The sequence below is a fragment of the Arvicola amphibius genome, chromosome 1 (genome assembly GCF_903992535.2).
Source record: "Arvicola amphibius chromosome 1, mArvAmp1.2, whole genome shotgun sequence".
NCBI lineage: Eukaryota > Metazoa > Chordata > Mammalia > Rodentia > Cricetidae > Arvicola > Arvicola amphibius.
In genome coordinates, this window is record NC_052047.1 from 62737957 (window position 1) to 62755653 (window position 17697).

At 51.5% G+C, this 17697-nt stretch overlaps 1 protein-coding gene across 1 annotated transcript in view; it reads right to left on the reverse strand.

Annotated features, from left to right (window-relative positions):
• The window catches only part of Jakmip1 (janus kinase and microtubule interacting protein 1), a 61547-nt gene that overhangs the window by 13829 nt on the left and 30021 nt on the right, over positions 1-17697 (reverse strand). The window contains exons 8-14 of the mRNA XM_042055067.1: positions 14466-14594; positions 13195-13323; positions 11359-11442; positions 8794-8856; positions 7200-7298; positions 4639-4740; positions 4046-4099 (exon numbers count right to left, since the gene is read on the reverse strand). Of these exons, the coding sequence (XP_041911001.1) occupies positions 4046-4099; positions 4639-4740; positions 7200-7298; positions 8794-8856; positions 11359-11442; positions 13195-13323; positions 14466-14594 (660 nt within the window). The remainder of the gene's footprint in view (positions 1-4045; positions 4100-4638; positions 4741-7199; positions 7299-8793; positions 8857-11358; positions 11443-13194; positions 13324-14465; positions 14595-17697) is intronic.

Consider the following 17697-nt stretch of genomic DNA (forward strand, 5'->3'; position numbering starts at 1 on the left):
TGCTGTGCTTTTAATAGCCTGATGTGAGCATGAAATACATTTTTGGAAGGGGTCCTAGGAATGGAGTCTTTCCAGTCTTGAACAACACATGCCCTTTTCAGGACCATGGACAGTAACAGTGAAGGCGCAGAGTGATGACTGGCCTTTCTGTTTGCTGACCTCACACTCCCTTGGGGAGACTGCTTCAGCTGGACAGGAAAGAAGATAGAGCCTGCCACTGGCGATGCTCCAGAAACTGGATGTCTTATGAGCATACACAAAAATCTTCTCTGTACATCCCATGCCAGGGATCATTAGCTGCAGAGCCTGTAGGGGGCCCTCTGCAGCGGGGGTAAGATGGGACTACTCTCCCCTCTCTCTATACTGACCACGGGCCAACTCAAAAAGCTTTGCTGTGGTTGAAGTTCTAGTTAGGTCTTATCCTCTGACCCATGGCTCACAGAGAGAATTTAATATAGCAGGATTTTGTGTTGCTATCTTGGTTTTTGTTTTTAATATGTTTTTCATCTTCCTGAGCTCTGTGCCTACTTTTCAAAGGGTTTTGAAGTTGATGGAGAAGAGTATGCTTGACTGGGAGCCACGGGTGAGCCATGCTGCTTTGTGTCTTAAATCTGAGCCTCTCTGTGGGCTCAAACCTGGGTCAAGGTTAAGCATGATAACTTGTGCTCAGTTAACCAGATCAGAGAGAGTCTGATGGGACTCATCTACAGCCCAGAGCTTGACCAAGCTTCTGAGGGGACAGGAGGAGAAGAGCTGCTTGATATGAGACCATCACAGGAACAAAGGACCACCTGTCCAGACTGGGATACACTTTGCCTGCACACCATGAAATGACCTTAGTGTTGCTAAGAGAGAATTGGGCTGGGCTCACTGGGTACTGAGTGACAGTGGTTATTTTGTTTGTTTTTTTTTTGTTTGTTTGTTTGTTGTGAGGTATGTTGGGAGAAAAGAGCTTCCCAGGTCCCTAACCAAGTTCTCTGACATTCATACTAAAGACACTGTTGTGCAAAATTGTCCTTTCTGTAGTCACTTGTCCCTCCTTGCTCTTGACTGTCCACATCTGAGGCACCTCCATGTCCCCGGTAGTGAAGGGTATACTGGTCACGCAGCTGTCCCGCCAGCATTCTCAGAGGACTCATGACCCAGCTCCATCCCTTATTCTTGGATATTTTCTCCAAGCAGGGAGAAGATAAACAGCAGTACCCACACAGGATTTACTTTAGTTCACGGGCAAATGGCTGAACCACAGTCTGGCGGAAGCAAGTCTGAGGAGAACCAGCTGAAGGCCAGACTCCAGCCTGATGTTTCTTCTGTACACTCAGAGGTCTACACACAGATATCATCCATGGACCCCCGGCTGTCTGCTCTCATGGGGCACTAAGGGCCAGGAAGCCAGGCAGCCAGTATCATTCTCTAGCATTTAGGACACAGAGTGGAACAGGTAGGCCAGCATAGTGAGGCGATGGCCGCCAGTACCAGAGGGGCGTCAGCTAGCGGGAAGCTGGCAAAGGTGAGCAGAGTGCAGCCAGAGGTGGGCAAGGGAGGGCAAGCAGAGTGTAGCTGATGCCAGACAGGCCCCATTTCCTCCTCTGTAAGAGAATGCAAGAAGTTGAGGGGCCCTAAGGTGCTAGGGTACTGGACTTGGCATAGCTGCTGGGACAGGCCTGGGAAGAAGTGTCATGAAACTGTGCTGCCTGACGCCTGTTCCCAGTGAGCTCCCCACCTTCCATTAGGGCAGCCCTGCCCCTGGTGGACACGCCAGGGGCTGGAGAACCAGTACCTACAATTGTCCACTTGTCTACTGTGAGCCAGCCACCCCAAGCCAAAGACTGTTCCTACTCTGTTCATCAAATCCTGAGAACCTGGAAGAGCAAATGGTGAAGCCAAGACTCAGACTAGGAGCGGCCTCCCTGGTAGCTAGGGAGCATGCAAAGGTTGCCTTTCCTCATACTCCGGAGAGTCTCTAGGCCCCGAAGACCAACAGGCTATGTCAATGTAGTACACACTGGGGCATGTATTGTATTGTTAGTTAGCACTTGGGTGACTCTATACTATGCCCTGTTATGAAGGGCTGCAAGACCACATTTGATTTTGTTGATGTCAGGGGCCATATACTGAATCATCTGCCTAGCATGGTGGCAGACACTTGCTCCTCATGAACCACCAGCCATCCAAGTGTGACTTGCTCCTCACTGACCCACCATCCACTGGAGAAAGCAAACTTGGCCAGATAAGGACCATGAGACCTTGGGCAAGGCACTATCATAGTGTCTTATCTTAATGATTTGTGTCCTTTACTTGGCTGGGGCTTGGGGGGATGGATAGGCCCCCAGGGGAGAAACTGTATTTTAAGTGCCCTTCTGAAGATCATGGAAGACAGAGTTCAATCAAGATCATTAAGACCTCATCATTCCAAAAGTGGCCTTTCAGAGTCTGACTTGTGTCAAAGGAGAAGACCTGCAGGGAAGACTCTACTGCATGCACACTAGAAAGCGGGGTGCATCTCAGGATCATAGTCACACTGTGGGGGGCATGTGAACCACATGTATTCTTTAAAAATAAACAGACAAAATTTAACCTCTTTAATACACAATGCATATACAGAAAGAACAGTTACAACAAATGCTGATGTGATGAATGGATGGATGGATGGACGGATGGATGGACGGATGGATGGACGGATGGATGGACAGACAAAGAAGAAAACGCATAAGGCACACTGGAACCTTTAAACACCATACAGTGGTAACTACCAACTTCCTATGGTTTTGTTCCTAATAACAGCCATGTTGAGTGTGGAAATCAACCATGTGCCAAAGCTTCAGGTTATGGCTCTAGAAACCAATTTGACCCTACAAAACCCCTGACAAGTGGTCTTACTATCTAGCCAGAATTCCTATTTCAGAATGTACTATAGATGGGTTCTCCAATGCCTATAGACATGTATTGTGAGGGTGTCCCTCCAGGGCACACTGGTAAACAGGAAGGGATAGGCACTTCCTGGACACTGAATCACTAAGGGGTGAGGAGGTTCTCTGTGGGTAACCGTGAAGGAATGACAGTGCCATCCGAATACATATTTGTGAGCCACTCTAAATGGCTTAGAAAGCAGGAGAGAAATACAGCATGTTAACTAAGCCAAAAAAAAAAAAAAAAGAAAAGAAAAGAATGGTCATTGGAGAAACCAGGAGGAAATAAAGCAAACGTCATAGCTTGTTTCCTGGGACAGGGGCACTTCTTCCTGGGTTTCAAGGCTTTTCTGCAGTGAGCATGTGTGGTCCTTCATCTTGAACACGCAAAGGCATGCATATGTACATGCAGACGCAGACTGACCCACACACATGCTTCGAAATAAAGCGACACACCAATGTACAGTTTCTGATATGGTGCTGGGTGCTGGGACAAGATGTGAGCACAAGGACACTCCCGTGTCTACCTTTTCACACAGGGCAAGCACAGTTCCCGCCTGGATTACTGCAACCTGCTCTTCATTCCTCAAATTCTACAACACAAAAACGAGCAAGGGCATTGACACTGGGCTTTGAGTCTAGGGCAGACAAGTCAGCGCCAAGCCCCTCTGGGGTGCACCCCGATGATCAGCCCCCACTCAACATCATGGGTCAGCCATCTGAGGCAAACAGTTCCAACCCCTCTGTGTGGAGACAGTTCACATAGTGGCACCAAGGTTTGTGGTTGGGACATGGTGCCTTGCTCTTTAAAGACGATCGTTATGGAAGGCAAAGAGATTACCTTTTAACCTTGGCACTTTTAACTTGAGTAGTGGGACCTATTTTCTGTGAATCAATTTGTCTTTAGGCTTGTTGGTCCCCTGTTCACTCACAGAGTGGAATGCTGTCCTCACTTCAGAACCCCACTTGGACAAATATAACCCAGCCACCCACATGGGAATACAGCCATACAAAAGCCTTCCATTGTACTTCTCAGATATTTTAAATCAAGGAAAAATTAAAAACAGGACAAGGTCACACAGAATACCCCAATCAAAATGAGAACACAGAACCAGAAACCGATCGCTCATAGTTACCCCGTTATCGCCAAGGATATCTAAGTTCTTCATAAGTTCAGAGATATTCACACCCTGGAAAAGATTTCCAACGTTCATTCTCATGGAAACTGCTCATACAACCCACAGCTATCCTAGAGTCAGGGCTCACACGCCTCCTTTGGCTCTGACGTTACAGTGGGGGCCCAGCCTCTGGCTCTGCTGAAGCAGGTGGGGGAAGGCTTCGCTATGGTTCATTTACTGAGATTCACTCCAGGACAACCCTGCTTCCTAGGCTCATGGGAATCTGAGGGTTCTGTCTGTGAGGCCTAGTAGGGCTCCATGTCTGTGGCTAACCACAGTCACCATCAACAAAGCCCTTGTTATAGGCTGGGCACTGTGCAAAAAAAAAAAAAAAAAAAAGAGACAGCCAGTGCTAGTTTGGGTTTGTAGTCTGCCTGTAGTTGGGCAGAAGTAAAGGGTGACACTTGGTTACCCCTTTGTCTTTCAACACAGCGGCATAAGGCTCTGCCCCTGACCTGATGGTGCAATCCCTCTTTACCACCACACCAGGTACTCAGCCCGCCCCTGAATGGCAGGTCCTTGGGGGCGTACCCACCCCCCAAACATGCTACCTTTACTCCTTCCTGGTGACAGAACAGCTGGAGAGCGCTGCTGTTGTTCTCGGGGAAGGTGGTGATTTGGAGGTTAAAGGCTGGCGACCTCCGCTCTCTCTCCTGGGGAAAAGACGCGGTTTAAAGACAGAACTCGACTGTGCTATTCACCTCTTGCCATTTTCCCAAGTCATCAGCAAAAAGTGACATATTCCGGCCGGCTAAGGTGCAACTACACAGCACACATCTTGACCACACAGTTCTGCTATGGGACGTGTGGTATCTTCTTGCCTTTCCAGGGCCAGTGGCCTCTCTGCACACTTTGCTTCTTGCCTACTGCTGGGGAGAAACAGGTAATATGGCCTCACAGATCTGCCTGTTGCAATCCAAACCCCAGCAGTTACAAAGGTGGGGCTTGATCAAAACAGTGCATCAAACTCAATGGGGAACAGAAGCCAGCCATCACTGTGGGTTATTCTAGGTTGGATACATCATTATCCCATCTAATAACTAGGCTGCCTCATAAGGCATGTAGCCCTGGAGGCTTAGGAATACTGAGTCTGAGGTCCCCTGTTAGTAAGTGGCAGAACTGGGCCCACTTCTGACTTTCCTTGCTTTTCATAATGGGTGACTCAGCTCACAGACTCTTTTGGTTTTGTTTTGTTTCTTTGATCCACACTAACAAGATTTATGACCACTCTCCAGCCTCCCCGCCCCCCCCCCCTCAGATTTACGGCTAGATGTCCCAGAAGAGACATTCATCAGGCATTTACCATGTGAGCATTTTGTAAAAGGCCTGAGGGAGCCTCGTTGCTTAGAGAGATTACAGCATCACATTGGCAGAACGGTACCCAGGTCTCCAGCACGCTCTCTACACAGAGCTGGCTTTAAGCCCTTGACACTGGCGGATGTGTCATGACCGGTTAGCACAGAAAAACCCTCTCAGATTTTGCCTCAAATCAAGCTGTCGTGGGGGGGAGGAGCTGAAATTAAGTACAAAGAACCTACAGACCTAGGACCCCTTCATAACACAACCAAGAGAAGTAATGGAGACTGCTGTGACCCTAGAAAGCACGCCCCAACACACTGTTCCTGCATGAGCTAGGCTTGAGGGAGGGGGAGGGACTGTTCCCTGAGTTTCCGGGAAGGCCCGAGCTGGCTCACCTCACTTTGTACTGCTCTATCAGCCAAGGAGGCTACGGCTGCTTATGTCCCCCACACAGCTGCCACCAGAGGTGCTCTTAGGTAGGCTTTTCATAGAAAGGGGGATCGGAACCACCCCTATTTCATATGAACAAAGTCATGAGACTGCTTCCCAGTGGTTCTGAAGGCTGTGGGAAAGCCCACGGTATCTGTGGGGCTCTCGGGGGGGGAAAGAAAGGGGGTCACAGCGAAGGACTTGTAGAAGGCATTCTCACAGTGGTGGGGTACTAAGCGTGACCTCAGGACTTTCGATTTCTGATGAACGAGTAAAGGCTAGAGCTGAGGGACACAGCGACACTGGAAGGCGAAAGCCACGCGCCACGCGGCCCATCCTTGTCAACAGGACACAGTTCGGGCCACAGACAGAGCTTCCAGGACAAAGGAGGGAAAACAAGACCAGAGGTGCCACAGACGGGTGGAGGCGCCCACGTGGATGGAGTCACTCATGCAAAGGTGTCAGCTAGAGAAGCAGTGCACTGTCACAAGAGCCTGGTGGAGACGCGTCACGAATGGAAAGATGTGTAAGATGCCGATGGCTTTTAAACAGAAACAGGAGGGGAGGATGAAGGGCTGTGAGAGCCAAGCAATGCTGTAACACACAGGATGCAGGATGGGGCGGGGAGCAACAGATTCCCCAGTGCCCCCCCCCCCAAGAGTCCTACTCACTGCCCTGTGAGCTCCCAGAGGGACAAGGTTTCTATAAGGGCAGTGTCTGGGAGTTTGTATAGTTCGAATGGCTGCAGAGCCCAGGTCCGTATTTACTGGCCAGAGGGTTTGAGCGAAGGAGCGGGTTAACACCGGTGTAAATACATCCTCCTGCCTGCCTCCACTTACCTTGCATTGGCTTTGGCAGGCAGAAAATAGGCCTGCACTGCTATTAAACACAGCAGGGGTCAAGAGCCGGCTGGGTCAGCCCCTGCTATCTCAGGAGAGGCCTGCTGCATGCAAGATCAAAGGTGTGTTCTCCATTGCAACAGTACTGCCATCTGGGGCTGCGGAAGGCACACCCAGGGACTGTGCATGCAGGAAAGTAGTTATGGAAATGAAACACAAATAAAAAAGGCAAAATATTGCAAAAACAACTTATTTTATTAAGTGCAAAACAAGCGGTAGGCAATAAATAGATTGCTCTGGTACAAGTCCACAGACGTCGCGAGCATCCTCCCAGGACACATTAAGGCAGTGAAGTTATCCCGAACATACAAATTTTTAAAAAGAAGAAGAAGAAGAAGAAAAGAACGGAGGAAGGAAGGAGAGAAACGGTAACAGGTCCCTTCACGCATGCTTGGAAATGGCAGGGAGCTTTACATGAATTTCAGTTTGGGCTCAAAGAGAATGTCTGCTCCGTTTGGGAGCTTACAACAGAGAGAGTCTCTTACTTCGAGCTCTAGCACTCGGAATTCTAACAGCTCGTTCTGGTCCTTGGCGTCTTGTATTTCGCTCTTTAGCTGGTTCTCCTCCATCTCCAGCCTGTAAATCTGGGGCAAAGACACCTTTACATTAACGTCCTCCATGGGAGCTCCCATGCCCCAGGGATCCCTCGACTAGGAGCCAACTTTAGTGGGTGACCTGAGAGAAATGGGGAACTGGCCACCCAGGGAAAAGGCAAGGCTGGCCACAAGTCATTTGCTGGTGAGCCTGGGATGAGGGAGAAAAGTTGGGCTGGCTTCACCGCCTTAGCACCAAGCCTGGACCGGACACTAGAAGCTCCTTGTATTTCTGCTGAACAAATGAGTGATGGGAACGGAGACTTGGGGCTATCACATCCTTCCCTGAGACCAGTGTGAGGGAAGTCAGAGTGTAATGTGGGTGCTTCAGCTCCCAGAGCCATCCAGGCCCTTCCAAGCTAGGCCTCAGGGTCAGCTGTGGCCAGTGCTATGGCAGGAACCATGGGGGTTTTAGGTCTCCTACTCCCCCATAAAGTTCTTAGGAGCACATCTGATCATACCGAGAGCACAGACCAGCCTGGGAAGAGCTTCCAGTGTCCTAAGCCCCAATGCCATAGGGATGCAAGTCAGATCTGCCCTGACCCTTGGTTTCCACCCACGGAGGTAACCATAGTGTCCATAGCCCAGCATCAGTGAGGAGCCACCAAGACAATATGAATTCTCCACCCTCCTATCTAATGACCAAAAGAAGGCTCTCTTGCGGGTGGTCTCGACCTTAGACACAAGCAAACACTGAGCTTCCTGTGTGGTCTCCCTGACACACAGGGCCCACGAAGCAGCCAAGTTCAGTCACACCACAATGCCTGAAGGAGGATAAGGTCAGGGTAGGCCACACGGCAGAGCTGGGCCAGACCCAGGCTGCTTTTGAAGGAGACGGGCCTGGTTCGCTTAGGTCTGGGCTTTCAGGCTGCTGAAGACCCAGAGCCCCACCTAGGTTCTCTTCCATTGGCATGGAGTATGCAGAAAAGAGTGAGTCTACTGACCATATGGCTAAAATATACTGGGTGTCGGAGGCAGGGATAGGAAAACAGGCAGGGGTTGGGGAAGGGGAGGCTCAAACCACTCTAAAAGGGAACCAGGATCATGGTGGCACAACTTGGCAACTCCTTTAACAATAACCAAAGTAACTCAACCAAGAAAGAAAAGCTAATCTGAATGCCAAAGCACATTCAGGGAGACTCCCTTGGAGCTTCATGGAGGCCTATGGTGAGAGGGTAAGCTGACCCAGCTGAAGGGACCTGAGGGCCTGCCATGGACTGTCTGCCTCAGGAGCCCCCACGAGGAACAGGACAGCTCTGGATCCCAAATCAATAGCAAAAAAGTTCAATGCTGGGTGACAGGCAGCCTTTCCTGTTCCTGGAGGCTCCTAAAGGTTCTGAGACCTGTCCCAGAGGACAGACCCTGTATCTGGTCCTGACTGCAGTGGGGACAACCCCCCAGCTGTGGGTCTCTGACTCTGGTGGTATACTGAGAGCGCAGGGCAGTGCAGCTCATCACCAGGCCTGAGGCTCTCGCCCAGACATACCTTCTCCAGCAGGTCCTGGTTTGTCCTCATGAGTACCTGCTTCTCCTCTACCCAGGCAGAGTCCTGCAGGAAACACAGGGTATTTATTCATTGGTTCCAGTCTTGGCTGAGCCACCAACGCCCAGGATAGAAAAGACCACAGACATGGACAGAGGCCGTGCCACTTCACTTCCCTCTAAACCTTTACACCCAGGCAAAAGCAATGGGCATGTCTGTGAGGAGTCCTTCTGGGCCCCCATAGGCGCCAGGTCCCCTGGGCCATTATGGGACACTGCTCCATGGTGGCCGAGTCAGCACCCTGCAGGACTTTGCACTGCCCACTGGAGCTTCCCTGAGCTCCATGCACATGCAGTGTGAGAACACAGCACAGAATCTATCCCGACACCATGGCATCCTCAGTGCTAGGCCAGAGCCACAGGCACCGGCTCTCCCTCTCCCTCAGCATCAGGCTGGGGGAGGAAGAGGACAAGAGCAAAGGGGGCCTTCTCCAGCTCCTCCCTCTGACCCTGCTCAGCCACTGAGCTAAGACTGGGCCAAGGTGTGTCCCCTTTACTCTGCCTCCCTAACCCTACCCCACGGGGGCCAGGCCAGCCTCACTCAATGCTGGAATTCCACAATACTCACAAGCCAGTGCTGGCCTAGGGTCTGACCAGCAGATGTGGAACATCCAAAAGACACGAGTCACCTCTGGGGGCCTTCTACCTAACACCCTGTGCCCCTGCTGTACAGATTTGCACATATGTTCGTGTGTGCTGTGCAGACTTGCACGTATGTTCACATCCATCTACATTCCTCTCTGGGCACACTGCTCATACGGATGGCTACAACCTTTGCCCCATACTGGTGTGTACAGCTTGGCAGTTTCTCTCATCTTCCAAAGGGATGGAGTTGTTACTCCAACCTCCCCTCCAGACTACCAGATAAAGAAACCAGAATACCTCCTCGAGGAGGGGTGAGCAGACCACAAACGGCAAGTGGGGTCATGTAAGGCCTCCCATTCCTACTTGACCCACCGGGCCCCTGAAGCCCAGGAGAGAAGAACAGAACAATCATTTGCAGAGCCCAGTCCGGGGCACTAATCACAGATCTCAGAGCAAATCAAACATGCTATTTTAATCAAGTTAGTCTTGGGGCCGTGTGTGACACACCAACAGCTAACTGATAAGTTAGCAGAGCTTGGTCCCACGGGCGAGGGTTCTGGTAAGCACTGGTCCTTTCCTTTTACACACACACACACACACACACACACACACACACACACACTCACACACTCACACACGAACGAACGAGGCAACATCAGTCACAGCCTATGATCAGGCAAGTTACAAATACATGAACTCAGCCTAGAAGAGGGAAACTGAGACTGTGGGAAGTTAGAATGGGAGCTTGGAAAAGCCTCATCATCTCTCCCTGCTCTCTACTAGCCCACTCCTGAGCCTGCCACCTTCTCACTCTGTAGGCAAGGGAACTGAGGCTCAGAGGCTAGGTAATGTGTCTCAGCCACAGGGGTAAGAGGTGGAGCCATTGCTTGACTCAAGGCTGTGTGCTCTGTGCCCCCCCTGCCTCCAGGGAGCAGCAGCCACAGCTGGGGGTCGAGTGCCCCCACTCTTCTCACTTGGTACTTTCCTGAGGGCTTTGCAGTAGCTCCTGGGGAGCATACCCGGACTCAGCTCGCTGGCATTCTGCCCCTATTTCTACCTCGCTTGTTGTCCTCAGCCGTCCCCATCACCTCCCCACTGGGGTTAGGTTGGTCAGAGCTGGCACTAAGCCAACACTGTCCCCGACCTCAGAACTTCTCCCAATCCTTTCCCTTCTCACTAGTCTCCCCCATTCTCAGTGAGTCCCCCTCAACTCTGGACTCTCACCTTAGACTTCTTCATACCCCCTTTGCCCCTGACCCTACAGACGCCCATGCCTGCACACTTGCCTGCACACTTGCCTGCACACTTGCCTGCACACTTGCTTCAGCATTTCACAAGCCAGTGGGGCCATGTGACTGGGTTGGGCCAGTGAACTATGCTGAGGCAGTGGCAGTCACCCAACTTGCTGACAGGAAAGAAGTTCTAAGCAGAGTTGTTCCAAGATGGTGCCGCTAACTCTGGGTCCCTAGGGAAAGTAGATGAGCCTCTGCCTACAACAGGCAGCAACAAGAAAGGCCTATTGGCTGCCTCTCTGTCCTACCATCGCTAGGCCTTGCCTAATCTAATCCGAGAGGGTGTCCACGAAGGTGACCAATCCAGACTCTCCCATGGCACAGTCACAGCCAGAGCCTGTTGCTATGGGCCCTGCCAAGTGGTCCTTAGCACTTCAATTATATACAGGAAATTAAAATCTTGTCAGAAACAGCAGCTTTTCTTCGGGTTCCTAGCCACGTCTCAGCTCTGGGAGTCACCTTCTGTTTCTATGCATTTGGCAAACAAAGAAAAACCAGGCAAGACAGAGGGGCACACTATGACTGTGGCAACACATTCTCTCCTCCCCTCGGAGTGCCAAAAATATCATCGGACCCCAGGGACACCATGGGGACAGACTCAGGAGGGGCACAGAGCCCATGTTCCTGCTTACCTGTCCCTTCTCAACCAGCAGCTTCTCCAAGTCCTCGATTTTGGCCTGGCACCTCAGCAGGTCAGCCTGAAGCTGCTCCCGAGTCTAGAAGGAAAAAGACCGGGAAGTGAGCAAGTCACTTGCAGAGGTGACACAGAGGTAATGGGTCAGGCTGCTGACCAGACAACACCTGGACACCATGGGAGTTTAGGGTGGGAGGGTCCTGTTGCACACACGTTCACACCTGCCTACTGGAGAGTTTTGGGCAGGAGGGTCCTGTTGCACACATGCTCACATCTGCCTACTTGAGGGCTCTGAAGTCCATCTACAGCTGCATCATCAACGTGAGAGCTAAGGGGTCATGGGAGGCAATGGCTCTAACTCCCCCAGTATCACACAATCAAGGACAGTTTGGAGAAGGAGTGGTGCTCTTCCAGAATAAGCCAGACAGAACTGGATGCCTCAGGGTCCCAAGGCTAGCTCTGACAAGGTCAGTTTTCTCTTTCAGCAGGCATCCAGCTGTGACCTGCTTTGCAGAATCCAAGCTAGGTGTGTTGTCAGAGCCTTACAGTACAGGCCCTCGGAGGTGTATCAGAAGTTCAAGGTCATCTGGAAAATCAGGAATCTACTTCTTTTTCTATCCTTTTCTTTTTAAAATTTGAAACAAGGTCTCGCTCTATAGCCCAGGCTAGCCGAGAACTCTCTATGTAGTCCCAGCTGGACTCCGGGTAATGGCAATACTCCTGTTTTAACCTCCAAGTGCTGAGGTTACAGGTGTATGCCACCATGCCCAACATGTATTATAAAATCTCAACTAACTGGGTAAGTAGATGATGTTAAAAGACAAAGAAATTAAGCCCACATAAAGCCTAGAAGTTCACCTGCTGTGACCCCAAAAGACGGATCTTTCATTGTAGCAGAAGTGGCCACATCCCCTCAGGAATCTTGATTCCTGGATGCTCCCATCCCCCACCTGGATCTGCTACCACCTCAAGTCCTGAGTGCCAAGCTCTTTCTGGAGACGGTGCCTCCTGCCTACACCTGCCGTCTTCCTGAGACCTGCAAGTCATACTATTATATATGCATTCAGCTACCCAAGCCCTCCCTGTGTGGGGCTCCAAGTCTGTTTCCAGAGCATTCCGAGCCACAGTGGCATGGTCCCAGCTCCCAGTCCTGTTGGGCACCATCTGGGCATCTTTATTCATGTCGCTGCCTCCCTGAGGCTCAGCTTTCTTCTTCAGGAAATGGGACTGATTCATCCCGACTCATGGGGAGCAAGGGACAGCACTGGCCCCAGCTGGTGCTCTCTGGTGTCTCCAGTACTCCCAGAGGGACGTCTTGTGTGACACCAAGGTGGGAGAAGGGTCAGTGGGAGAAAGTTTCCAGAAAAATTCAGCTCAGCACCATGGATATATAGCCTGAACTGAGGTCACCTGCAGTGCCTGTATCTAGGGTACCCCAAGAACCCCTGAAAGTGTTCCTTGGGGACACTGGAGGGGAAGAGGGACCTTGGATCTGATGAAAGATAGAAAGGACTGAAGCCTGAAAGGCTGGCTGAGTCTATAATTTCATCACTCCCTAAAACCCCATCCTATTTTAATATATTGTGCGTGTCTGCATATGTGGAGGTCAGAGGACAACTTAAAAGAATCAGTTCCCTCAGCAGCTTGAGTTGAGAGCTGCAGACTTAGCAGCAAGCCCCTCACTGTTTAGTCCTCTGTCTGCCCCCAACCCTTCAATGCTGTAAGTGTTCTCTCTGGCTAACAGATGCCTGCTGAGGAGTGAGGGCTATGGGATCCCAGGTTCCCTCCTGTTCCCAGTCTCCATGCCCTTCCATCAACAAAGGGACACACTTACCCGGGCCTCCCTCTCAGCATCCAGCGTCCCCCCCACTTGCTCCTGAAGCAGGGCGTAAGCCCTCTGCAGGGCCTGGTACTCCCTGGTCAGTTGGCAGAACCTCAGGTCAGCCTCTTCTCTGGTTGTGGTCTTAACCAAACAAAAACAACAAAAAACAGTCAACTCATGACTTAGGTGACTTCAGGAGACAGAGTCAAGATAGCAGCAAGTGCTCACATCTCTCCCCGGTGTCTACAAATGCCCAGTGAGCTGGTCATGCCAGGAAGGAATCAGGACCCGGAGTGAAGGCTACTGGGAGAAAAGGTCTTCTCTACCTTTAGCCCTTGGCCCCAAACACTTGCAGGGCCTCCTGGGAGCCAGGCTGACTCCAAAGCAAAGGTTCACACTGAGAAGGAAGCCCCTCTGGCCACAAGTCTTTTCTGAGAGTCTCTGTTCTGGAGACAGACACCTGCATGCGGTTGTGAGAGGATGGGGCTGGGGGACTGATGTAGCAAGTCACTGTGGGCTAGACACTCAGACAGGACCTGACACTCATGGTGTGTCCAGCATGGGTAGGCCCCTCCAGCCATTTGAGGCCAGTGGGATGACTGGGGTGAAGGCGCATCTTCCTGAGGGTCCTGATATCATTCAAGAGGGAACTCCAAGGAAACGGCCAACAGGAGTTTAAATGGACCCAACCATGGGTCTGTAAAAGGCAGATGCCCAAAGAGCTAGGGCAAGGAGATACAGGATATAATGCCTAGACTCATCCTGGAAGTGCAGGGAGCCTTCCCAGCAGGGCACATGTGACACCAGAAAGCTCCATCAGCACTTGCCACAACCAGATGGCATCATCCTGAAGCCAGTGCATACCTTTTACACCAGGGCTCAGGAGACAGCCACTGAGAGGTAGAGGGAGGACAGGCGGAGGAGCCTGCTGTGGGCTGCGGCACCAGGGGAAAGTCTGTACTAAATAACACCTAGAATTTATGAAAGTCACCCAGTGTGACCACTACTGTCACCTATGTGGGGGCAGCAGTGAGAAATAAGCCACATGTAGTTTTATCTGCAATGCTGAGCACAGGGTCAGTATCTGGGTGTGTCCTTAGCGGTCTGAAGTCTCAAGGGAGATCCACTCTGGGGAAGGTGCTCATTGATTCCCCTCAAGACAACAAAGACCAGCTTTCCCTGCTCTGGGGCTCTGATAAGGCACAGCAGGACTGACCCCAGAGAGGAAGCAGCCCTGGCCAACACGAAGATGGGAGGTCCCCAGCATACAACGGTTTGCTTACCTCATCTAAGTCCTCCTCAGGTGTGGCTGGGGTTCGGTCCGTCCTGTCAGTGTTGTAGGACGTCTCGGACAGCGTTTCTGAGTCCACGGACTCCTCATCAAATCCAAAAAATGTCTCCACAACATGCTTCTGTAAGAGACCGCAAGCGTGACGTCAGGAGCAGGAGAGAACAGCTGCCTATCCATGCCAGCCCAGGGCAGAGGGGACTCAGAGCCCATCTACAACTGGCAGAGGACAGAACGAGCTGCTAGGGCAGCTGAAGATGTGGCTAGTGTAGCAATGGCAAGGTGGTAGGAGGTGCCACAGGTAGAGAGGGCTATGAAGCTCCTGGGTTGGCCTTAAACACAGGGTTCTCTGAACCCTAGGTCTCTCCCGGGAAGAGATGAGCTGCCACCCTTCCGGCACAAAAGAGGACCCCACCCACTCTGTGGTGCCAGCACCAGGAGCAGTCTAAGAGCTGAGTGGGATGTCTGGCTCCAAAGGGAGCTGCGACATGGGATGCCAGGAAAGGGGCACGTGATCGGGAGAGCTGAACAAAGAACCCAGGTGAGCTGGAGAAGCAGCTGCATGGCCCACGTCCTTCCCAGGCCTGCCTAAGAGGCAACTTTTCTTACCTTTTGAGGACAGCACACTCAGAACATTGACACAATCAGAAAGAATAGTGTAAGAGCCCCGAACTCATAACCTCAGACTCCACAGTTTGAATGTCCTATGTGCCAACGACCTGAGGCTCTGGCCACACCTCTCTCACTCCAAACTGTACAGGACGTGGGGCTTTACTCATTTGTTCACTCACTCATTCATTCACTCATTCATTTACTCACTCATTCATTCACTCATTCATTCAGTAATTGCTGGCTGAACAGCTTCTGTGAGCCAGACAAGGTTGAGCCTAGAGATGCATGATTAAAACCAGGTGGGGTAGCAATCAGGGGAGTGCTAGCCCCAGAAGGCTACCTCCATGAACCATCAACCTCCACAGGCATCCCTGCTCCTGGCTCTAGGTACACTGCTCTTCATTCTCTTCCTAAACAGCCCTGTTTGAGAGACTTCCTCGCCTTCACAGAGGGCTTCCTATGCCCGTGAGAGGACGGCAGCCTCATTGCAGTGATCAGCTCTGGGCTCCCAGAAACTCCTCGAGTTTCACACCTCCCGCCCCCACCCACAGAGGAGGAACGGTGCACCTCACACCCAAAGGGCATCTCCTGCTCTGTAGGTTGACGCCAGTGTGCGTTTACAGTCATGCGTGTGCAGATAGATAACATGAAGGTTTGGGTCACTAGTGACAGCACCATGAGGAAGTCCCTTTCACGTTGCAGAGAAGGGGCAGAGAGGGATTTCTCGGCCACCTCACAGAGTTGAGGTTTCTACAGAGGCTTTTACAAGGCACCAACCATCTATCTCCACCAGAATGTTTTTCAAGTGATTTGGGGTTTGTGTGTGAACCTCTTTGAAGGTTCACACGGCCAGAATCTACTGGGTATCCCCTGCCTTCATGCCCAGGTGAGCTGGAAGGTAGGGCAGTGAAACCAGGCTAGGTTTCATCTAGTCCAAGTGGCCTCCAGAATCCTCCCCTGCCCTCAGAAAGGAAGCCCCAGGCCCACAGGTATTAGAAACTCTAGGGTGCAATGGGGTCTACACCCACAGCTCACCTCCGCCTCAAGCTCCACACCCACCCCTGCTGCCTTGAGCTGCTGCCTGGCCAATCCTATTTTTCATAAACACTGCTAATTGCCTGACCTCTGGGGATAGATCTGTGAGCTGGCTGTGCTAACTGGTGACCTGATGGAGTGAGGTCTCTGCTCCTCCCCCTACCAAGTGGGCCCCAGGAAGATTCTAAAACAACATACTTCCCAAGATCAGGACACAGCGTTTGTTAGCATTTTGGAAGTGTCTGGGGCTAACAATCCTGCTCCATTACCTAGGCTAACCTGCTTCAGAAGGCCAGGAAGACTGCTAATTTAGTATCAATGACAGAGCCTAATCACAAGGTTTTGACTGCTGATGTTCCCAACTCAGCAGCCCAGGGTTGGGTCCAGATGGAGCCTCACAGCAGACTAGCCCACAGACAGCCATGCTGCACCAAGGGAAGCTGGGAGTAACTTACAGGGTGGAAGCCGGCACAAACCAATAGTCTCAGTGAAATCCTGCGCATTGGAAATGAATCCATAACTATGTACAGTCGTGCATTTCCCCAGCAGCCCCGAGCCAGCTGGGTTCCCGTGCCTGTGAGGCTCTCAGGGCACGTGGGTGGGTCAGGACATGTGGGTGGGTCAGGACACGTGGATGGGTCAGGACATGACACGTGGGTGTGTCGGGACATGTAGGTGGGTCAGTTTGTCTCCTTTACAAGCTCCTTGTTGCCTTATTTTCCTTTTTTAAATAATGTCTCACAGTCATGCAGGCTGGCCTTGAACTTCATCCTCCTGCCTCCACCTCCCACAAGGTGAGATTACAGAGGTGTGCCCACAGGCTGTCCCAGGCCTGGAAGAGCTCCTTTGTCTAAGCGATGAGATGACAGAGAACCCGGTACAGCCACCCTACCTGGTACAGCTTCAGCCACACAACACAAAACAGAAAAGTCAGCTTGGTGTTTAAAGTAAACAGAGTGGCTGTCTCCTTGAATCGCAAACTTGCTCCTGGCTGTTTCCTTGGCCCACACCCTGCTTCCAGGGCTGGGGGAGAGCCACCAGGAAACGTTGCTTCCTGCATGCTGCCAAGTGGCCTGTGCTCCTCAATTCTAAGCTCCCTGGGTGTGTGCCCCCTGCAACTCTTGGAGAGTTCCCACAATTCACAGATGCCAAGTGCACTGGCTGTGAGGGGCTTGCCCCTCTAGTTCACCCTTCTCACAACGCAGGTCAGTCTAGCCGACGGCATTTCTATAAACCAATCCAAAGTTTAGAACGCAGTTTGGGGGCTGGGGGTGTCCTTTGGTTGGTAGAGTGATTATCCAGCACGGTGAGGGGGGGTGCATAGTTGTTGGGGGCTAGCAGCTGTGAGTCACTGGACACATTGCATGTGATGGAGGTAGAGACTGGAGGCTCAGAAATTCAAGGTCATTCTCAGATACATGGTTAAGTTGGAGGCCATCCTCAATGAACTACCGTGAGAGGTGTGTGTGTGTGTGTGTGTGTGTGTGTGTAATGTTATTTTCACCAAAATGCCTGCAGATCAAATGCTTCTTCTCTACACACACACACAAGCTCATGCTTGGCAGATAGAAGGAAGTTCT